General features: G+C 49.6%; 1 protein-coding gene across 4 annotated transcripts; it reads left to right on the top strand.

The window, feature by feature from the left end:
- Positions 1-4972: 4972 nt before the first annotated feature.
- On the top strand, positions 4973-21813 carry WASHC1 (WASH complex subunit 1). Of its 4 annotated transcripts, none has more exons than XM_024567924.4 (11): positions 4973-5475; positions 8811-8964; positions 17646-17757; positions 17977-18123; positions 18311-18447; positions 18693-18828; positions 18997-19198; positions 19272-19439; positions 20176-20328; positions 21135-21203; positions 21368-21813. In XM_024567924.4, exons 2-11 carry the CDS (start codon positions 8816-8818, stop codon positions 21505-21507), a joined length of 1413 nt encoding a protein of 470 aa, XP_024423692.2. In that variant the 5' UTR covers positions 4973-5475; positions 8811-8815; the 3' UTR covers positions 21508-21813. The 4 variants fall into 4 exon arrangements, with proteins under 4 accessions (XP_024423692.2, XP_024423755.2, XP_024423614.2 ...); XM_024567987.4 differs by lacking the exon at positions 4973-5475 and adding an exon at positions 5564-5890; XM_024567846.4 differs by lacking the exon at positions 4973-5475 and adding an exon at positions 5565-5795.
- The last annotated feature ends 81 nt before the right edge of the window (positions 21814-21894 follow it).

The following is a 21894-nucleotide window of genomic DNA, read 5'->3' as shown; positions in this document are numbered from 1 at the left end:
TGTATGTTTGTGTGTCTATATGTAGATAGACATCCTTGAGCATATATAAACTTCATTTCATGCTTGAATATACTATAGAGATCACAAAGCACTTTAACATCCAACATCCAGCTCAGAACAGGAGGCAGGGCAAGCACTCTTTTTTTTGAAATGATTTTTTTTTTTTAATTTTAGAGAGAGGAAGGGGAAACGAGACAGAGAGAGAGAAACATTGACTTGTTGTTCCACTTATTTATGCATTCATTGGTTGTTGCTTGTATGAGCCCTGACCTGGGATCAAACATGTAACCCTGGCATATCAGGACAATGCTCTAACCAACTGAGTTTACGGCCAGGGCCAGGGTAAGCACTCTTAACACTAATTTACAAGTGGGACAAGTGCGGCCCCATTAGATAACTTGCCCAAGGTTGCACAAGGTATGAGATGCGGAGCCCCCAAGCCTGTGTGGTCTCCTCTGTGCACAGCATATTTCCCCTTCTTTGATGTGTCCTGGATACCTTTGACCACTTGGTCACTGCTCTAGCAGTGAAGGGAAAAATGTGTTAGCGGGTTGTACTAGTTAAAAACAAAATACTATAGCCTGAATGGCTTAAAAAACACAAATAATTATTTCTCACAGTTCTAGAGACTGGGAAATCTAAGATCAAGGTGTCAGTCAGTTTGGTCCTGAGGAGACCTCTCTTCCTGGCTTGCAGATGGCCAACTTCTCTCTGTGTCTTCACATGGTGAAGAGAAAGTGAGAACAAACTCTCTGGTGTCTCTTCTCAAGAGGGCACTAATTCCATCATGAGGGCCCCACCCTCATGACCTCATCTAATCCTAATAACCTCCCCAAAGGCTCTATCTCCAAGTACCATCTCCTTGGGAGTTAGGGCTTCAATTTGTGAATCAACTGTGGAAGGAACCACAAATATTTGGTCTCTAATACCGGTGGATACCACAGCTGGTGGGGACCATACATTACAGGTGGTGATAAAGTAAAATGATCTTGTCAAAGAAGAAAATTCAACCTAAGTCCCTCAGAAGGAGGGGCAGGGAAACAGGGCAAGACTCAGAGAGTATAAGGAAGAAAGTAGGGTTGCCAGATTTAGCAAATAAAAATAACAAATGCCTATGTGATCTTCTTTTTCAAAAAATATATTTTATTGAGTATGCTATTGCAGTTGTCCCATTACTTCTCCTCTTTATTCCCCTCCACCCTGCACCATCTCCTCCCACCAGCATTTCCCCACCTTAGTTCATGTCCATGGGTTGTACCTATAAGTTCTTGGGCTTCTCCATTTCCCATACTATTCCTAACCTCCCTCTGTCTAATTTGTACCTACCATTTATGCTTCTTATTCCCTGTATCTTTTCCCCTATTATCCCCCCTCCCTCTCTCTGCTGATAAACCTCCATGTGATCTCCATTTCTCTGAGTCCATTCCTGTTCTACTTGTTTGCTTAATTTTTTTTTTTAGGTTGAGTTGTTGATAGTTGTGAGTTTGTTATCATTTTACTGCTTGTATTTTTGATCTCCTTTTTCTTAGATAAGTCCCTATAACATTTCATATAATTAGGGCTTGGTGATGATGAACTCCTTTAACTTGACCTTGTCTGGGAAGCACTTTATCTACCCTCCCATTCTAAATGATAGCTTTGCTGTATAGAGTCATCTTGAATGTAGGTCCTTGCCTTTCATGACTTTGAATACTTCTTTCCAGCCCCTTCTTGCCTGCAAGGCTTCTTTTGAGAAATCAGCTGATGAGTCTTATGGAAACTCCTTTGTAGGTAACTGTCTCCTTTTCTCTAGCTGCTTTTAAGGTTCTCTCCTTCTCTTTCATCTTGGGTAGTGTAATTATGATGTGCTTTGATGTGTGCTTCCTTGGGTCCAACTTCTTTGGGACTCTCTGAGCTTCCTGGACTTCCTGGAAGTCTATTTCCTTTGCTAGATTAAGGAACTTCTTCTTCATTATGTTTTCCAGTAAGTTTTGCATTTCTTGCTCTTTCTCTTCTCCTTCTGGCACCCCTATGATTCAGATGTTGGAATGTTTAAAGTTGTCCTGGATGTTCCTGAGCCTCTCCTCAATTTTTTGAATTCTTGTTTCTTCATTCTGTTCTGGTTGAATGTTTATTTCTTCCTTCTGCTCCAAATCATTGATTTGACTCCTGGTTTCCTTCCCTTCACTGTTGGTTCCCTGTACATTTTCCTTTATTTCCCTTGGCATAGCCTTCACTTCTTCCTCTATTTGGGGACCATACTGAACCAATTCTGTGAGCATCCTGATTACCAGTGTTTTGAACTCTGCATCTGATATGTTGGCTATCTCTTCATCACTTAATTGTATTTTTTTTGAGCTTTAATCTGTTCTTTCATTTGGGCCATATATATATATATATTTTTTTTTGGTCTTGGTAAGCCTGTTAGGTAGTAAGGGGAGGAGCCTTAGGTATTCAACAGGGCGGAGCAACTCAGGTCAGTGCATTGTAATGCTGTATGTGGGGGAGGGGTGAGAGAGGGAACAGTGCTGCTTGCCTGGCTACCAGCCAGCTTTTGGTCACTTCCCTCACTTCCCACAAGCAAACCGGGGCCTTTGGTGCTGATTCCCATGTATGTCCTTCAGGGGTCCTTCTAGGACCCTGTGGTTCTCTCCTATAAACTTTCCCATGGGGCTGGAAGTGTCTCCTTCCACTATAACCCCCACAGGTTTTTGCAGTCAGAGGTTTTGAGGCTTTATTTCCCCACACTGGAACACTGGGTTGCACCTTCTGTCTCACTGCCCAGTTGTTCCTCCTGGTTTATCTGCATGCAAATGTGCAACTGCCTGGGCCACCAGCTGCCACCTTGCCACCTGTCCTCTCCACCCCAGCTGCCCATTTTCACCCCTCCTACCCGTCTGGATGAATGTTTCTTCTTTAACTCCTTGGTTGTTGGACTTCCATACAGTTTGATTTTCTGGCAGTTCTGGTTATTTTTTGTTTTTAAATTTGTTGTTGTCCTTCTTTTGGTTGTGTGAGGAGGCAAAGTGTATTTTCCAATGCCTCCCTGTTTGCTGGAAGTCCAAATGCCTATGTGATTTTCAATTTCAACAGTAATAATTTTTTAGTATAAGTATGTCCTGTGCTTAGTTTGAGATAGTATATATGCACATATACATATATAATATACATTAACTATGTAAAATTATATACCCACACACATATATGGTCTGTCCAGATGGTATCCAGCCATGTAATATGAAAAATAGAGACATTTATTAAAGAAGATACAAGATACAAGAAGCATTATAGATAGGACAAGGACACCTCAGTTCCCTTCAAAGAAGGCATCTTGGGACCTCACACAGTTCTCCCAATTGCCACCAGGTGCCCCATCATATTTGATGGTGCCCCATCAAATCTCCGTATTTTCCTGAATCTCATAGTCTGAAATCTCTTCCCTTTCAAAGGTAATTTGAGTTTTGGGAAAAGCCAGAAGCCACAGGGCACCAAATCCGGGCAAGGGAGTGGTGCTGAATAACCTGGGTGATTTGCTATTTCCCCAGAAAACTCCGCACTAGAACGATGCATGAGTGGGCACGTTGCCATGATGAAGCTGCCCATCACCAGTTGCCCACAGCTGCAGCCTTCTGAATCATCCGAATAGTTTCCATGGAGGAATGTTCAAGCTTAATGCAAAATTTGATGGATTCATTGCTCTACTCACTTAGTCATTCTGTATGTGACAGCCACACAGTACACATGCTTACCCAACAGCAGTTACCTCCCCCACTGACTAGTACAGAGAAGTTGTCATTGTTCACGCACGCGCATTCTAGTCCACTCTCTTTGGTTGCCAGGTTACACTGATGTTGTGCAAACTGTCCTGTTATATTAACAATGGCTAAAGTTTTTACAGACAGACCTCATATATTAGTGTAAATATGTAAATTTTATCTGAAATTTAAATTAACTTGCTGTCCAGTATTTTTTTCTGGCAACCCTAGAAAAAGAGGAGCCAAGAACTCTAAGACAAGCCAATGAACTCCAGGAGGGACTATTGCAGGATCTCTGGACTAATACTTCCTTTATATATTTAACTTTTAAAAAATCTTGTTTTAAAAAGTAACTTTTTTGTGTGTGTGGTAACATAAACACAACAAAATGTAACATTTTAACCATTGTTAAATGCACAGTTCAGTGGCATTAAGTACATTCATGTTGCTGTGCAACCATCACCTCCATCTATCTCCAGAACTTTTTTACCTTCCCAAACTGACATGCCAAAGAAAACCAGAGCTAACAGAAAAGGAAAAGAAAAGGAAAGGGAAACAGAAAACCTGAGCTGCACAAAGCAGTTAAAGTGATGAAAACGGATTTTTGTCAGGTCGTTGCAACAGGGTAAAAGAGACCTCAGTATAGAACCAGGATCAATTCTGAATACAGCGTGGACAAGTGGGGATTTATAGCCAAGAAAGGTGGTTAGTGGTCCTGGATGGAAATTACTAAGAGCATAGGTTAGTTTTTTGCTAAACTGACTTGAGAGGATTCTTGCTGAAGCCAGGCCAGGGTGACCAGATACTACCTGGGGTATCTTTTTGGGATGAGGAATTTGGTCACAGGCAGAGTGAGCTGATATAGAAGGTGAGGGATTCTCGCTACAATTTGGTGATGCAAGTAGAGGCCTCTCTGACTAAAGTTTGGTCAAACAGAGTCTTTAGTCAGAAACTGTACCCATTAAACAATAACTCATCACATCCCAAATTGCTCCCCTGTCCCTGGCAACCACCATTCTACTTTCTGCCTCTATGAAATTGACTCCTGTAGCTACCGTATATAAGTGGAGTCATACTGTATTTTTCCTTTTGTGTCTGACATATATTTAGTTTTTAAAGGGGAATGGAACCAAGTGAATTCTATGGGGAGAACGGCCCACAGACGTCAAGCCAAGAAAAGGGCGTGCTCAAAGACGTAATAAATCAGTCAAGTGTGTCCGGCAGCAGGGGAGGGGGCTGTTTCCACGCTGGTACTCGGAGTTGGGCACAGGAAGCACACAGGACGAAACAAGGGCGTCCCTGAGCGCAGGGCAGCAGACAGCCCAGGCCCGGGCAGCGGGGAAGGCGGTGAAGGAACAGAGGCGGGTGCCGAGCAGTCCGCGGGCGACTCCGAGTGAGGGCTCCGCGTGGGGGTCCAGAACTTGGGAGCCCAGCGAGCACTCAGAGGCGGAGCACAGAGAGACGGCGGCGCCAGGACCCGGCAGTGCAGGAGCAGAAACGCGTGGCGGGCGGAGCAGACGTAGCACAGCGCGCAAGTGGAGAGCAGAGAAGGCCACCCGAATTACTGGGACCGCGCTTCAGTCCGGGCGGGCCAACGTGGCCGAAGCTGCGTAGTCGGGGACTGAGAGGCGGGAGGGCGGGGTTCCGGGGAGGGCCGAGCGCGAGCTGGCGTCACGGCTGGGACCGCAGAGTCTGCGCCCTGGTTGACTTCCGACTGTGCCGTTTGCCTCGCTGCCCACCAGTAAGATGGGTCTCCACCCTTGTTGGTCCCAGGTTTTTCTCCCCGAGCTTCTGAGTCCTCCCCGAGTTCCGACCCTTCCCCGCAGGGGTCGAGGCCCGGGCGCGGGAGGGCCCAGCGTGATGACCGAGATCGGAGCTGCAGGCCGCAGCCCTCATTTCCTCTCTCGGCCCCTCCCCGAAACCCTCACGTGCCTTTCCGCTGTCGGGCTGGGCTCCGGGAAGGGGGCGGGTGACTCTCAGACCCTGTGCAGCTCCCGACCATCACTGCGGCGGATTAATCCCTGGTCCCTCTTCGTCGATACCGTACTGCCGACAGCACAGGTTTTTGCCCTGGGATATAGACCTTGGAAGCTAGGTGTTTGGGAGGGTTGGATTTCGTGCACTGCCGAAGTTGTAAACATCATTATGAGAGACGGGTATGGATGGTGTAGATTCGTTTTTCTGAAAACGTCCAGTTTTTACCAGATTCTCTAAGGTAGTGCTGGTTCTTTAGAAATATGTGAACTACGTATGTGATTCTAAAATTAAAAAGAAATCAGTGAAATTAATTTAGAAATATATTTTTAAGTCAGTATAGCTAAAATATGACCATTTCAGCATGTAATCACTAGACATACAGTGTTGTCTGTCCGATCGCCGCCACCCCCCCCCCCCCCCCCCCCCCCCCCCCCCCGCTTAACCCCGGTTTCGCAGTCTCAGTTACCCCGGGTCAACCACAGTTTGAAAATATTAAAATGGAACATTCGGGAAATAATAAATTTGCACTGCATTCTGAGGAGCATGATGAAATCTCGTAGGTGTCCCACTCAGTCCTGCTCTACCCTGCCTGGGATGTGAATCGTCCCTTTTCCCAGCGTGTGCATGCTGTAGATTCTCTCCCACCCCTTAGTCACTTAAGAGCCCACTCGGTTATGAGATCAGCTGTCAAGGTGTTGCAGTGCTTGATTTCAAGTAACCCTTATTTTGCTTAATAATGGCGTCAAAGCCATTCACATTAACTTTTACTAGAGTATCTTGTTATAACTTTTATTTTGATTGTTGTTACTATATCTTACTGTGCCTTATTTATAAATCAGACTTTATCATAGATATATATGTATAGAAAAAATACATATATATAGGGTTCAGTACCTTCAGGCACCCACTGGGGTGAGGGGTCTTGGAACATATCCTCCCCCCACTCCCTCCACCTCCTCCCCCCATTCTGTTGAATAAGGACTGTAAGAAATCTTAAGACATCTTACATTCTTTTTTCCTGTTAAGTCTTTGAAATTTGATGTATACTTTACACTTCTGCTACATCTCATCTCAGAGTAAGCACATTTCTGAAGTGCTCAATAGCCATATGTAGCTAGTGGCTCCCATATTGGACAGCACAAGTCTAAGGATTTTAGTCCAAACTCCTTGCCATGGTATTCAGTGTTTTTACAATCTGACCTTTATCTTTTTTCCTGCTACTAGGCCAAGGATAGTTATACCCTCACCATTCAAGAACACTTGCCATTACCCTATAAATCTTTGTTCACTCTCTTCCTTCTACCTGGAATGCTCTCCCTGGGCCTATTAGGGAGGTTCAGCTTCTGCTAAGAGGCTCTTCCTGAGTCAACTAACCTGAGAAGGGGTTTATTACACCTTCCTCATTATTTCCCTACTACTGTATACATGGCCGGATTAGAGCAGTTATGACATGCTGTTTAATTGTTCTCGAGGCTGTCTCTTTGGCTAGTATAGTTTCCTATTCATCTTTGTTGTAATCATGGCGGGCACCTAATAGTTGATCAGTAGATGTTTGCAGACAGAATGAGTAACCAACCAACCAGCTATACTCAGTCTCTTCATTCTTTTTTTTTTTTTTATCCTCACCTGAGGACATTTTTTCATTGCTTCAGAGACGGAGGAAGGGAGAGAGAGAAAAAGAAAGAAACATTGATGTGAGAGAAACATCAGTTGGTTGCCATCTTGTAAGTGCCCCAACCGGGCATCAAACCTGTGTGGTTATAGGATAACACTCCAACCAACTGAGCCACACCAGCCAGGCCAGTCTCTTCATTCTTGAATGGATCCGTTACTTCCTTGTTTGGGAGATTGTGCCTGAATTACCACCTTGTGCGTGTACATACACAGATGTGGATTCAAGGCAGGTTCAAGACTGAGAAACTAAAGATGCCACTGCTGGAAAACAAGTTGGAAGGCAGAACAGTCATCAGAGATGACAAAAAGTGCTGGCCTGAGAAGGGTAGGAGAGGACAAATAGGATTGAAGGGAGGGCTGGGAAAGCTGGCAAAGGGAGCAGAGAAGTAAGCACACCTGCCTGGTGAAGATGTTGGTGGGATACATTGGGAATAACCACTTAGAGAGCAGTGCCACTCTCAATGTCTAGAATGGGAAATAGAAGCAGATATTCAGAGAAGGCAAGCAACTTATACAGGGTCACACAGCAGCTTAAGCCCAAATGAAGCCTCCTAAACCTTCCCTGCCATACTTAACATGGGCACAGTGACAGGCCTGATTAATGTCTTCCTCACCATCTTCTACCAAGAGGCTGTGATTAGGCCTATTTATAGGGGCCTGGTGCCTTAATATTCTGCCTGGTGCGTCTCTTGCCAATCAAATCAGTGCGTTCTGCAGTGTGATTGCTGCTTTAGTGGCACCACCAGGGAGTGGAGTTAATTAAACTCAGTATAAATAGACTCTGCCCTGTCTTACAATTTAAAGGAGTGTTTTTCCTTCCTGTTTTCCTGCCCCCACATCCCCCTTCTTCCTGCTGGCCCCCTGTAGCTGTAGCCTGGGTGAGCAGCGCCTGGATACCTATACATAGAGTCACTAGCCACTGCCTGTCCTATCTCAGGAACAGGCCCTGAGTTCCTCAGAGGCCAAAGTGAGTAGAACCCAGGAGTCCACATTCTCTGGTTTTCCAGACCTGGGTACCGTTGAACAGTTAAGTGAGACAATTTTTTCACTCTGCAGCAAGGGATTCTTTTTTGTTCATCTAGGCTTAGGAGGTTGGAATGAGATAACACATAATGAGGGTATCTAGCAGGGTCCCAAGTCCCTAATGGGGACAGTCAGTGTTGCACCTTCTTTGAACCCTTTTCATCAACCTCTGTTGTCCTTACCAATTTCACTCCTTCATTCACTCACTAAGCAGCAAAAGACCAGCTCCTGTGGGACCCTGGCCTCCCATCAAATGCTGTGTCCCCAGCTCCCCACCTGTACAGGCTGAGCCTGTGGCAAATGGTTGGGTGAGGGGCTGGTCTCTCTTCTCGTTACCTTGTGCTGTGGTAGGTGTGGTAGGTGAGTGAGGTGTGGCTCTGATGCTCTGGTTCCCACCCACAGGCACCATGACTCCTGTGAGGACCCAGCACTGGTTGGCAGGTCAGACCTACACAGTGCCTCTCATCCAGCCGGACCTGCGGCGAGAGGAGGCCATCCAGCAGATAGCAGATGCCCTGCAGTACCTACAGAAGGTCTCTGGAGACATCTTTAGCAGGTGGGTGCTGTTGCCCATCCCCACCTGATCAGGGGCTTCTCCCTGCCCTGGGAGTTATCTCTCCATTCCCAGGAAGGCACCCTCTAGGAGCAGGCCTTCTGGTAATTCTTGGTTATGGGGGAGCAGGGGGGCAGCTGGCTTCTCTGTGCCCAAGGGGCCTAGCTTAGAAGTTTTTTCTCACAGGAGCTTCCTACTGTCACACTTAGCTCCCTGGGTTCCCTGTGGCCCCCACCAGCCCTGGTGGTGGTACTGCTCTTCTAACTCCTCCTCCCACTGGGGACCCTGTTCCTTCACTTATTCCTGCAGTTAGCAAATATGTATTCAATACTTCTTGTGTGCAAGACACTGCTGTTCTCCTTAGTTACAGCAGTGAATAAGGCAGCGTCCCTGTTCAACTAGAGGATCTACCGTGGCAGGACGGATAGACTGTAATTAATCAATTGCATGTTAGTTTTTAATTACAGTTGTGATGACTATTTTTAAATAATTTTGTGATAACTAATGTTTATTTAGTATCAACTGTGGACCGCCATTGATCTGAAGTTCATTAATTTATTTAGCCCTCACAACAACTTTATGAGGAGCTGCTGTTGTTATCTCTGTTTTATAGAGGAGGAAACTGAGGCATAGAATGGCTAAGAGACCTGCCCAAGTGGCAGAGCTGGGGGGTCACAACCAGCTATTGTGGCTCCAGACTCTGGAGCTTTCGCGGTCTTTCTGTGAAGGGAAGGGAAGGTGCTGTGAGAGTTGTTGACAGGAGGCCTGACTTGGTGTAGGGGGTGGTCAGAGGAGGCATATGTAGGGGAAAGATTTGTGGAAAACTGGAGGATGAGTGAGAATTATTGTGAATGGGTAGGTTGGGAAGAAGAATGTTCCAGAAAGAAGTACATGAGTTGAAGCCCTGAGGTGGGCCAGACCTGAATGGAAGCCAGTGTGGCTGGGGCAGGGAGAGCAAGGAGAGCTGGTATGGAGGTGGGGCCTTTGAGGTCATTGTGGGTTTTGAGTTGGTGAGTGGCAGCTTTTTGTTATTGCCAGCACTAATCTAGCACAATCCTTGGGCTAGAATGATTGTTCGTTCAATGTTTATTTAACCTGAGTGAGCTGTGTTTGCTATTTCCTTGCAAAGATCCCAGGCTTTATCCTATCTGTGGCCACGAGCAACCTGGGATGGGCTTAGATCTCCTTCCTGGGTGCCCATGTCATGCCTCACATAGGAACCCTTTATCCTCCCCCATGTAAAGTATTTCACTACCTGACTCAGGTTCATCTCATGGTTCAAGTCATTCCCCACCCCACCCCTGCTTGCACTCCAGTCCAGGGGTCCCCTTTGATATCACTAGGCAACCTCCTCCTTTTCCATCAGCTGGGGGTCCACCTTTTCCTGAAGCCTTCCTCAGTGGGAGCAGAAAATGAGGTCATTGTGTTTGGTTGGACTTGGTATAAATACCAGATCCTCTGGACTCTGGCCTATTACCTTCCCACTGATACACCTGCCTTCCCCAAGCCTGCTTAGAATATCAGTGTAACAAGGGGGTGGTTCCCAAGTGTTCAGGGGGTTGACTCTGGAAGAGGCTCCACCTGGCTGCCTCCTTTGCTTGCTCTGTAACTTTGGGAAGGTTACTTAACCCCTCTAAGCCTCAGTGCATATATGATACGGTGGCAATAATGATACCTTCCTCATAGAATTGTTGTAAAGATTAAGTGAATTAATACTTGCAAAGGGACTACAGTGCCAGGCATGTAATTACTAAGCATGCAATAAATGTTCACTCTTAATATCATCTCTACTCATTTACTGCCTATGGTGGTCCTCCTTTAACCTGCTATCAGTTGTTATAGAAAGGGTTAGGTGCTGCTTTTGTGCTTATTTTTGTGTTAAATATGCCCAAGGAACACATAAGCAAGAGAATGCAGGCCTTTAAGAGCTGTCAGTCCCAGATTATGGCCACCCTATGCCCAGTGATTGAAATGAATGCGAAAAACAATCCACCAGAAATATTGTATTTCCTCACCAGGATTGTGACTGCATGCTTGCCTTTCTCCAAGGAAAGCTTTGGAGTTTTAGCATGCCTCAGTCTCCCTTCCTGGCATTTGGCGCCTGTAGACAGTTTCATGGGATGAGGAGAGGGCAGGAAAGCCATCTCCGAGGCAGGGATGAGTTGGTTGAGCGTGGATATGGGCCCTCCAAGTGTCTAAAGAAGAGGAGGATGTTGCTCAGGAGCCCTCAGAACCAGGCTCCAGGTCACCCCATTGGCCTCCCACCATGCATCCAACTGCTGGCCCCTGAGGGACACTGAGGATGCGTAGGGCATGGTTCCTGTCCTCAAGGACCTTAGAGTCTGGAGCGGGAGAGCAGTAGGTCTTGTTGTTTCTTAATTGCATAGCATGACCTGTGCAGACCTCTTGGGATCTAGAGAAGAGAGAAACAAGTGAAAGTCAGTGGCGTATTTATCCATCAGAACTCCCCGAACCAATTTAGGGAAAAACTAACCAATCAGTAGAGCGGGCTTTGGAGCTGAAGGGTATAAATGATGTCATCAGGACCTGGTTTTGCTTTTACTCCATCCCGGCTCTCTGCCTCTGGGTTGGCCCCTTTCCTAGACAGGCCTTGCTTTTGGGTGGCAAGGTCACACCGGTAGGGTCTGAGCTCCTAGGTTCAAGTTACGTTCCAGCATTTCCTCAGAAGTCCCACTCACCCCCTGGCTCATCTGGGTTCTCATGTCTATGCCAGAGCCAGTTGCCAGGGCAGGAGAGGCATGACATACTGACTGGCTCAGACCTTGGCCCCATGCATTACCAGAAGCCCCGGGCTTGGCCCCACCTGAAGTCCAGGGACTGAGTGGGAGTGACGAAAACAGGGACTGTTACTTGAATAAGGAAGAAGTAGATGGTAGCAAGGAGAACCACATGCCTCCTGCATGTGGCCAGGGAAGGCCTTCTGAAGGACAGGGGCATAAACTAGGCCATGGGAGGAATAGGCTGTGGTTAGGCAGGACTGGGAAAGTGGGCCTGCAGGCCGTTTGGTGGGGTCTGAAAATGTGTGCCAAAGGCTTAGAGGCCAGACCGTGGAGCATGGTGCGTGTCAGAGTGTGGCATTTCCCGGCTCCCAGATTATAGACAGTGCCGCCTGTCCCATACATTCAGCTTCCCACTGCAGAAGAGAACAGGGTGTGAAAAGTCAACTTGCCATGTGTCTGTGGATCTCACTTTCTCCTCCAATCATGAGCCCTCAGGAGCTTGCTTCTGGCTTCTCTATGTTCTGCAGTGCTGTGGGAGTGCCCTGTGGCAGAGGAGTGGCAGAGGGAGGTGGGTCAGTGAAAAGTTGGGATAAATCAGGGCCCATGGGGGCTTCTCTGAACAAGGCAGAGCTTAATCCAGGAGTTTCAGGGAGGCTGGATATGTGCTTGAGCAGAGAAGTAATGGGACAAGAGTTTTGGGAAGGTTCAAGGGGGCTTTTCATTCCTCATGGGCTTTTGTAGTGGGGATGAGACCCCAGCTTGGAAATCTCTCCCCTTAAATGTATTCCTCCTGCTTATAAACCTTGCAGAGAAGAGACACTTCTTTTAAAAATTTATTTTTAGAGAGAGAGGAAGGGAAGGAGAAAGACGGAAACATCAATGTGTGGTTGCCTATCACGTGCCCCTGCTGGGGACCTGGCCCACAACCCAGGCATGTGCCCTGACTGGGAATTGAACCATCAACCCTTTGGTTTTGCAGGCCAGCAAACCAGTCCACTGAGCCACACCAGCCAGGGCTGCATAATTTTTATCTCCCCTCCCATTTCAGGCCCAGCCCAGCCTGGGCCCCTTGGCCCCACTGGAGCCTGTGCCCAGTTCTGCAGGTAGGCGAACTCATGGAAAATTAGCATTCCAAGCTGGTGTTCCTTCCTCCTGCTCCGCCGCAGTGGGAGCTATGCAGAGTGGAGAGAATGACAAGTACCTCTCAAGCTTCTCCGGAGCCTCTCCTTCCTTCCCCTGGCTTCTCTTCCTGCCTAGCAGATCTCTCTGGTCCTCACCTGCCCCCATCTTTACCTGAGAGAAGCCAGGCCCAAAATATCTGCCCAGAGACGTCATCTGTTTCACAAGACTTACATGAGGAGGCAGAGGGTGTTGCAGTGGTATAGGGAGAGGAGCTGGACAGATTCTGCAAATGGAAGTTGGGATGCTGTCACTCACCATTCCCATCAGCCCCATCCTTCCCTTTCTCCCTCCTTTCTCTCTACTGATTGGCACCAGGTGACTCCCAAGGTTAGGAAGTACTCAGTCAGCTGCCTGCATAATTAGCAGATCATTCTTAATTATCCCTGTGAGTGGACAAGGTAAAGATGAAGGCAAGAGCCCAGATTCAGGGTGTGCTGTGCCCAGGGACAGGCCAGGTCAGGGGAGGAAAAGCAGCAATTACGGGGCAGGAGTGGGTGCTTCCTCCCTTCCCACAGCCTCTGCAGATGCTCATCTGATTGTGAGGAGCTGCGGCAGCACTGCAGTGGGCCTGCCGGGCTTTACAGGAAGGGGCTGGAGGGTCAGCTTTGGAGGTGGTGGGATAGGGAGCCCAAGCGCTGTCCTGGCCAACCTATCCCCCTCCTGCTGTCACACCAGGAGAGTGGTCCATAGATCCCTCCTGGAATGCCTCCCACCGCAGCCAGGGAGCTGCTTTCTGTTGCTCTCCCCTCCACCCTCCAGAGCATTCTCTTGCAAAGTGCCGGCTCCAGCCTGGAATTTCCTTCTCTGTCAACCTCTTCTGGCTTTCCCTTGAATGCCTAGAGTCCCTCATCCCTCCCTCCACCTTATGGGTACTAATAGCAGATGTTAACCGAGAACTTAGGATATGTCAGCTAGTACAGGAGCACTAGATATATATTCACTCATTTTTAACCTTTACAGTAATTCCATGATACAGAAGTTCCTATTCCCACTTTTCAGCTGAAGAAGCTGAGGCCTAGGCCGATTAAATGACTTGTCCAAGGTCACTCTGCTACTGAACAGATGTTAACCCAGGTCTGTGGGATGTTGTAGTTACTTATCTCCCCAGTAAACTGGAATCTCCTTGAGAGCAGATGTGCGTTAACTGATTCATCTCTGGTCCAGGCTCCGAGCAAACTGAGTGAGCCGGTTCTGTCCCTGATGCTGATGGGGCAGCCCTTCCTCTGCTGAGGTCTGAGCAGACATGTTATAGGGACATGGCTTCTATGATGAGCTTGGAAACTGACCTACTTTGAAGCTGGCCGCCAAGCCAGGGGGCTCTAGATCAGGAGTGGCAAACAATTGCCCTTTTGCCACCAGCCCCACCCTCATGGTGGGCATTGCTAATTTGTTGTTGCAGTCAGTTCCAGGCCCAGTGTGGCCTAGCAGTCCTTCCTAGCACAGCCTGCCGAACAGTCACCGCCAGTCAGTGGAGATGCCATGTGGACTGAAAGCTTTCTCATCTGGGGCCTATACTCTTCTCAGCATCGTGATGCATCACCATAAGAGACTGGACTGTCTATGAGCTTTGTCAAGAGATGAGCCATTACTTACACCTACAGGTTTTTGGATAAGAAAAGAACCCTGGGAATCCTGTCTTCCATTCCCCTGCTCCACACAGGCATCTCCCTTGAAGCATTCCTGACTGGTGGTCATCCAGCTGGAATCTGATTGCTTTGCAAAGCTATGCAGCTGTTTGTTAGAGTTCTTATGCAGAACCCAGGTCTGCTTCCTTGTAACTCCACCCACTGGTCCTTATGCTGCCCTCTGGGGTGACAGAAGAAGCCTGATTGTTTTCCACCTGACAGGATTTGTGGTATTTTGATATTTGGAGGGAATTATCATATTCTCTAGGTCACCTCGTCTGTAGCCAGACTTCCTTCTGTTACCTAAGCACCACAGGAGTTTCTCACTCATCACCATCCTCATCACCCTCTTTTGGACATTCATTAACTTGTCACTTTTTATTCAGCCAGTGTTTGTTACATGTCAGCCACTATCCCAGGTGCTAGAGATACTGCAGTGAGAAGGGGAATAGTCTAGAATGGAACTGAGTCCTCTTCAAATGTGGATCCAGTGTGAAGGGGACACAGCTGTGGAGGAGATTGGCGCTGGGTGCAAATTATATTCATTGATTTAGGGCCCTGTTTTCTCTCTAGTGCTTCTAAGAGAGTGGATGCTCCCTGTTTATTGAAAGAAGGTAGAAGAGGGACCAGGAGCTGTCTGTCCTAAGATTGTAGTTCCTTTTTAAGCTGCTTAACATGCTCCTAGCTCATCCTGAGTTTATAGTTAACCAAACCTCAGGTTTTTCTCCCCCTGAACTACTGCTCAAACTCTCCCTTCTGTCTTTGAGCGCTTGACTTTTTAACCTGAATGCTGGGCCACACGTTCACTCCTTATCAGTTTTATCTTGTTGGTTGTGTTCCATTCCTTTGGCCTCAGGATTATTTGAGTCTTGATTCCTTCCTGCAGACCATTTTTGACCCTCCCCCCATTTGATATCTCCAGTTTGCTGGTCAAGTGGTGAGTGCGCTGGATGGGGCCCTACCGCAGACCTTTGTGCAAGGCTGAAGTCAGTCCAGTCTTCAGCAGTGCCTCCCGATACTGTTGCTCATCCAGCCCTGATTTTCCTAAGCAGATTCTCCTCCAACCCCTGATATGGTCCGCAGAATTTTCTGAGAAGTCGTCAAAATCCTTGCTGAGGCCAGATGCACTGTGCATTTGGAACAGTGCTGGCCTCTGGGACCTGTGTCTTCCTTTCTAAGTGTGTACAGACCCTCTACTTAAAAGTCCTTTCTGGAAATTTGCCAGGGTTCATTGTTAAGCTTGTTGTTTACAATTTTAATAAATCAGCCCTTCTCTCCTTAATGGAAGAACCAGAACAGAGCAGCCTTTGTCCGTGTCTGGGTTTGATGTCCCTCCCTCTCTGCATCGGCTTCGAGTGGAATGCTTACGTAACCATTGCGGTTGCTTCAGCGCCCAGGGCCAGAGTGGCAGAGTGGGAACTGGAGGAAGCAGCCTGTGGCTGAGCACCACTTCTCTGTGGATGAAGACCTTCCGTCCTGCCAGGAAACATGGAGCTCGTGCTGGAACAGATGGGTAGTTCTGCATTCTCTTGTTGGAAGGAAACTACCCTCTCGTTCTTTCTCTGCATTGCTCCCTGACTCAGACCAGTCTGTCCAGGAAAACTAAGCTGCTTTGGGGGCCTGCTTACACCCAGCACCCATCTCGTTCTCCACCTCTGGCGCATGAGGAATTGGGAGTAATAGAGAGACTTCATCAGGATGGAACCCCCTAGGTTGTGAAATTGGCTGATGGGTGGGTCCTTTGGGGACCAAAACCAGCTAGAGTGGTGAAGATGATTTCAGAAGGCTGGGCCAGAGTAGACTGTTCATTTCAACCTTTACAGAAATCTCAGAGTCCCCTGGCCCTACCATCATCAACCCGCCCCCCCGCCCTCCGCCCCCACACCAAGAGGCAGTGAGCCCCTCTGCTGCATGCGTATCCTCCCACCTGCCCCCAGGCACTCAGCTTACAATGTTGCCTCATTTCCCCTGCGTCACTTGTGCTCACTCCTGGCAGGTGAATGCAGAGATGTGACCGCTCTGAATGTGGAATGTGGTGGTTGTGGGCAGGAACTCTAGTATTCTTGTAGGTGGAGGAGCCTTTGAGGTAGGATGGACTGGAACACAAGAGAGTTAACGCTGCGATGAGAAGCCCCTTGCTATTGCTGAGTCAGCATAAGTGAGGTCGGCGTAAGTGAGGCTTGTCTGCATTTATGTTTAGGTCATGTGGGTGTTAGTCTTCAGTAATCACAGAGGGGCCTGTACAGGTGCCAGGCTCTGATCTAGTCACTGGGAACACACAGGAACAAAGCAGAGTCCTCAGTCCCCTGGAGCACATGTAGGCAAGAGACACAATGTCAAGTGGCACTGTGAAAGTAAAGCAGGGTGGGGGTTGGAAAGTGACAGGTGCATGTTCAGATTTGCGGTCAGGAAGGCTTTAGCAAGGATGGGGCTCCGTGCGGTGAGGGAGCAAGCCACGTGGATATCTGGGGAGGCAGCATTCCATCTGATGCAGACACCATGTGACAAGCGCGAGTTTGGCATGTTCAGGGAATAGCAGGGCAGTGAGTGTTGGGGCAGCCGACTGATCAGGGTAGGAAAGGGGGGTGGAAGCCTGTGAGCAGCCAGGCCACAACCATGAGAACCTTGATGAGGACCCGGTATGTATTTACATGAGCCATCTGCCCTGTGTCAGGGCAGTCCCTTGTGAATGGGTCCAGGACTTGAACTTAGGTCCAGCCTTGCCTGTCACTCAGCTTGCTGAACTCTGGTTTCCTTGTCTGCAAGTGGGTGAGTATGTCCATTTCCATCATGATGATTTTCACTCAGTCTGCCCCAGCTTGAGGCTATAAACTGTAGGGGGCAGAAACCATGTCCCTTCAGGCACCATCTTGGGGCCAGGGTAATACCCACCCCTACCCAGAGCTTCAGGGAACTTAATACAGTGCATTCCTAGACCCTTCAGTTTGGATAACCCTTGAGAGTTCACCTTGGCAGTTTCAAGATTGACCCTAACAAGTAGGTAACATTGTTTTTTTAAGAACCCTTGCTCAAGCCCCTGGTTTTTTGCAGGTTTGCTGTTAGAAGCAGGAGGTATGCAGGAAGCTGCAGTGGCTTGAGGAGCAGCCCCCAGCCTCTGTAATCTTTTCCCTGGCAGGATCTCCCAGCGAGTAGAGCTGAGCCGGAGCCAGCTGCAGACCATTAGGGAGAGGGTCTCCTTGGCCCAGGCCAAGATTGAGAAGATCAAGGGCAGCAAGAAGGCCATCAAGGTAGCCCATGTGTCCCTGTGGCTGGTGGGCAGTCGCAGATATCCCATTCTCTGCCATATCCCTGTGCCTCTGAGGTTGCCCAGGTCCCTACCTTCACTCTCCAGCTATACCTCAAGCTTTCCTCCTTCTCAGAAAGAATGTTCCCACCCCAACCCTAGTCTCTCTGTCACTTTTTGGGGCCCCTGAAAAAGTAATGTCAGACTCTCTCTGTGTCCACAGGTGTTCTCCAGTGCCAAGTACCCAGCTCCCGACCACCTGCAGGAGTACAGTTCCATCTTCACGGGTGCCCAGGACTTCGGCCCGCAGAGACGCCCCCGCCATAAAATCCAGAGCAAGCACCGTCCCCTGGATGAGCGGGCCCTGCAGGTCTGATGGGCACATGCAGGTCACATACTGCAGGGGGTGACCAGTGGCAGCACTGGATGTGGGGGAGGAACTAAGGGCCACTGTAGGGTATTGTTCCCCCAAGAGGGTTCTGACGGGATGGGGTGGAGGTCACTGGTCTTGCCCAGAAACCTCCATCCTTCTGTTGTATTCCACACCTGCCCCCCAGGAGAAGCTGAAATACTTCCCTGTGTGTGTCAACACCAAGGTGGAACCCGAGGATGAGGCCGAGGAAGGGCTTGGGGGTCTTCCCAGCAATATCAACTCCGTCAGCTCCTTGCTGCTCTTCAACACCACTGAGAACCTGTATGGCCAGAATTCAGGCTAGAGAGGGGTGGTGGGAGGCCTGGCTGGCTTAGGGGGGCACTCAGGGGTCATCAGATTCAGGTGCAGTAGAAGTCTGCAGCCTGCAGAGCCAGGACCAGTTTGCCTTGTAAGGCCTGGGAATCCATGGTACAAACTACTTGTGGCTTTTGATGAAGTGGGAAAAGATCGGGACCATAGGCCTGGAACAGATGACAGATTGCCTGAACTCCACCCCACCTCTGCAGGTACAAAAAGTATGTCTTCCTGGACCCCCTGGCTGGTGCTGTAACAAAGACCCATGTGATGCTGGGTGCAGAGACAGAGGAGAAGCTATTTGATGCCCCTTTGTCCATCAGCAAACGAGAGCAGCTGGAGCAACAGGTAGAGATAGATGATGGTTTGGTGGGAGGGGGTACAGCTGGGTGAGGAGATGCTAGGGTTCTCTAGGTGAGGGGCCTGTTGAGCCCTTTATGCCATCTGGGTCCCACTGACTGCGCCAAGGTCAAACTGCAGCACCCCAGCTCACGTACCCCCTACCTACACCTACAGGTTCCAGAGAACTACTTCTATGTGCCTGACCTGGGCCAGGTGCCTGAGATTGATGTGCCATGCTACCTGCCTGACCTGCCAGGCATTGCCGATGACCTCATGTACAGTGCTGATCTAGGCCCTGGCATCGCCCCCTCGGCCCCAGGCACCATTCCAGAGCTGCCTGCCTTTCCCACAGAGGTGGCCGAGCCTTTCGAGCCAGGTGAGTGAGAGCCAGGAATGGGATTTGGGCAACTTTCTTCCTCAGGCACCTCACATTTCTCAACTTGTTTCAGACCTAGAAGGTGGGGTGCTAACAGCACCCCCGCCACCACCACCCCCACCGCCACCTCCCCTGGCTCCAGCAGTGCTGGTTAGCGCGCCCCTGCCCCCGTCCCCACCACAGACTGTGGCCTCTCCAGGTCACGATGCCCAGCAGTCTGAGAGCAACTCATCTCCTTCAGGTAGGAGCACTGGCAGGCATGTGGGCGAGTGTGGGAGTGGGGGTGGAGGTAGGGCACTCTCTTTGAGGGTGCCTCCAAATTTCTGGATCCATAAAGGATTTTCTGTAGTTTGCTTAAGTGGCCATAAATTCTAGAATTTTAGAATAGTTCTAATTTTAAATCTTACTCCATTGGGATCATTAATAGTGGTTTTTAAACCGTGTCCATAGAACTCTGGAATTCTGTCCTCCAGGGTGGAGGGGGCCTGGGCAGATGGGGCTGTGGGTCTCCCACTGACACCAATGGGAAAAGAGGGGCCGCTAAAATCACTGAAAACTATAGCAACAAAATATCCTTGTGTTCCTTAAATTGCAGAACTTCAGTTTTAATATATCTCCCAGTCGTCTCCCCCATTCAGAAGTGGCACAAAAATTCCTTGGATCACGTGTCATGTTGCGATATTCAGTATATGGGCAACTCTCGGGGCCCCCTCTGTGGGTGGCAGCTAAGCTGGGTGGGGATTGGAGAGGGTCTTGGGCTCCTGGACACATGGCTTCCTGAGCTCAGGCGGATGCAGTCAGCATCCAGGCTTCACCAAAGGCCCGGCTTCACCAGCAGGCTTCCTCTTCATGGAGAGCCCCTGCTCACAGCCAGGCTGCTGACAGCTCCTGAGGACCCCTGGAACCTTACACTGGGCAGGGCTGTCCCACAGCCTAACCCTGCCTGAGCAGCCTTCCTTCCCCACCCCCACTTCCAGTCCAGGGAGCTCCCAAGGAAGTGGTGGACCCCTCCAGTGGCCGGGCCACTCTGTTGGAGTCCATCCGCCAGGCTGGGGGCATCGGCAAGGCCAAGCTCCGGAGCGTCAAGGAGCGTAAGCTAGAGAAGAAGAAACAGAAGGAGCAGGAGCAAGGTGAGGGGACTCTGCTGCACCCACTCCGGGAGGGCTCTGCGAAAAGGGCCACCTCTTCCAACCACCACCAGTCTCCAGCCAGGTGCTCCTTGCTACCCACATGTTGAAAGGCCAGCCCCCTGCTTTCCTCAGGATGTTTGCTGGAATCCCTGGGTGGCCACCCTACCATCCTCATCTCTGCTGCCTGGGCAGTGGATTCCTGCTGGGTTTTGGAGGCTGCTTAATGGAACTTTACTCTCTAAGCTGGTCAGGGACAGAGCCTCATGCAGCTCCAAGTACAAGAGAGAATAGTCTGCCAGTTGTCAAAGGAATGGTCGGCAGCTGAGATATTTTAGAGACAGAGGACTTGGAGGGGTAGCTCAGTCCTGCTTCTCTAAGCCCCTTGGGGCTATAGATTTCTTCGGCTGGGACTCTGGCATAAATGTAACACCTGGGCAAGAAGCAACAGTCCTGCTTTTGAGTCCCCGCTTGGCTTATGAGCTTTGCCCTGTGACCCTGCAAATTGCCTAACACTCTGGGCTGCTCACACATGGGGGGCTGCTCGTTGGCACCTCTTTGTCTCACAGGATGGCTATGACAGTGTTACTCAAACGTTAACCATTTTCCATCAGTGCCCTGGTGCTGGATCCACTGACAGACTGAAGCCCCAGGAGCCCCTGGTGACCCAGTGGCTATGGAGAGGGCTGGGGTGTGTCAGTGATGAAGGAAAGAGGACAAATGTGACTGAACCCTGAGGTTGTCCCTCAGGAGCAAGTTTTATTTCTGGTCCCTTTGTCATTCCTCACTGGTGGTTTTTCCTGTTGCAGTGAGGGCCACAGGCCAAGGTGGGGACCTGATGTCGGATCTCTTTAACAAGCTGGCCATGAGGCGCAAAGGTAGGAGGCAGGGCACTGCTGCCTTCTGGGGACTTGGGGTGTTGTGCGCCATGCACACTCTGCCTTTTCTTGTTTCTAAGTCTCCAGGGGCTTCTGAGTCTCTAGGGGCTGGGTGAACTGGTGCCACAAAGTGGCCCCCTCACCTTCCACCTCTTCCCTCCCAGGCATCTCTGGGAAAGGACCTGGGACTGGGGCCAGTGAGGGGCCAGGAGGAGCCTTCGCTCGAATGTCAGACTCCATTCCGCCTCTGCCTCCCCCACAGCAGCCACCTGGAGAGGAAGACGAAGGTGACTGGGAATCCTAGGGGCTCAGTAGCTCCTTCTCCCCAAACCCAGGCTGCGGCTCCCTCACATGGAAGCAGCTGGGATGGGCTCCTTGGCCTGCAGGTCTCTCAGCCCCTGCTGCCCTTGGAGCAGTGGGGATCCTGGAGGACCACCAGGGCTGTGGCTGGACCCTCTTCAAGAGCAGGGAGGCTGGCTCCTGATGGGTGGGGGAGGGGGCCCTGGCTCCATGCCCCTGCTCCACCCACCTCCTTCGCTGGTGTGCTCTGCTCCTCCATGGGACTTTGAGATACAGCAGTGCACGAATCAATAAAGAAATGGAAAGCAGAGCTGGGCATCAACTGACAGTGCACTTTTAATTAAAGAACTAGAGCCGTGCAGAATGCAAACTCCTCCACGCCAGGGCCTGT

Source organism: Desmodus rotundus, chromosome 3 (assembly GCF_022682495.2).
Source record: "Desmodus rotundus isolate HL8 chromosome 3, HLdesRot8A.1, whole genome shotgun sequence".
Lineage (NCBI taxonomy): Eukaryota > Metazoa > Chordata > Mammalia > Chiroptera > Phyllostomidae > Desmodus > Desmodus rotundus.
Note: the sequence above shows the minus strand (reverse complement) of the source record. Positions and strands in the feature narration are given on the sequence as shown.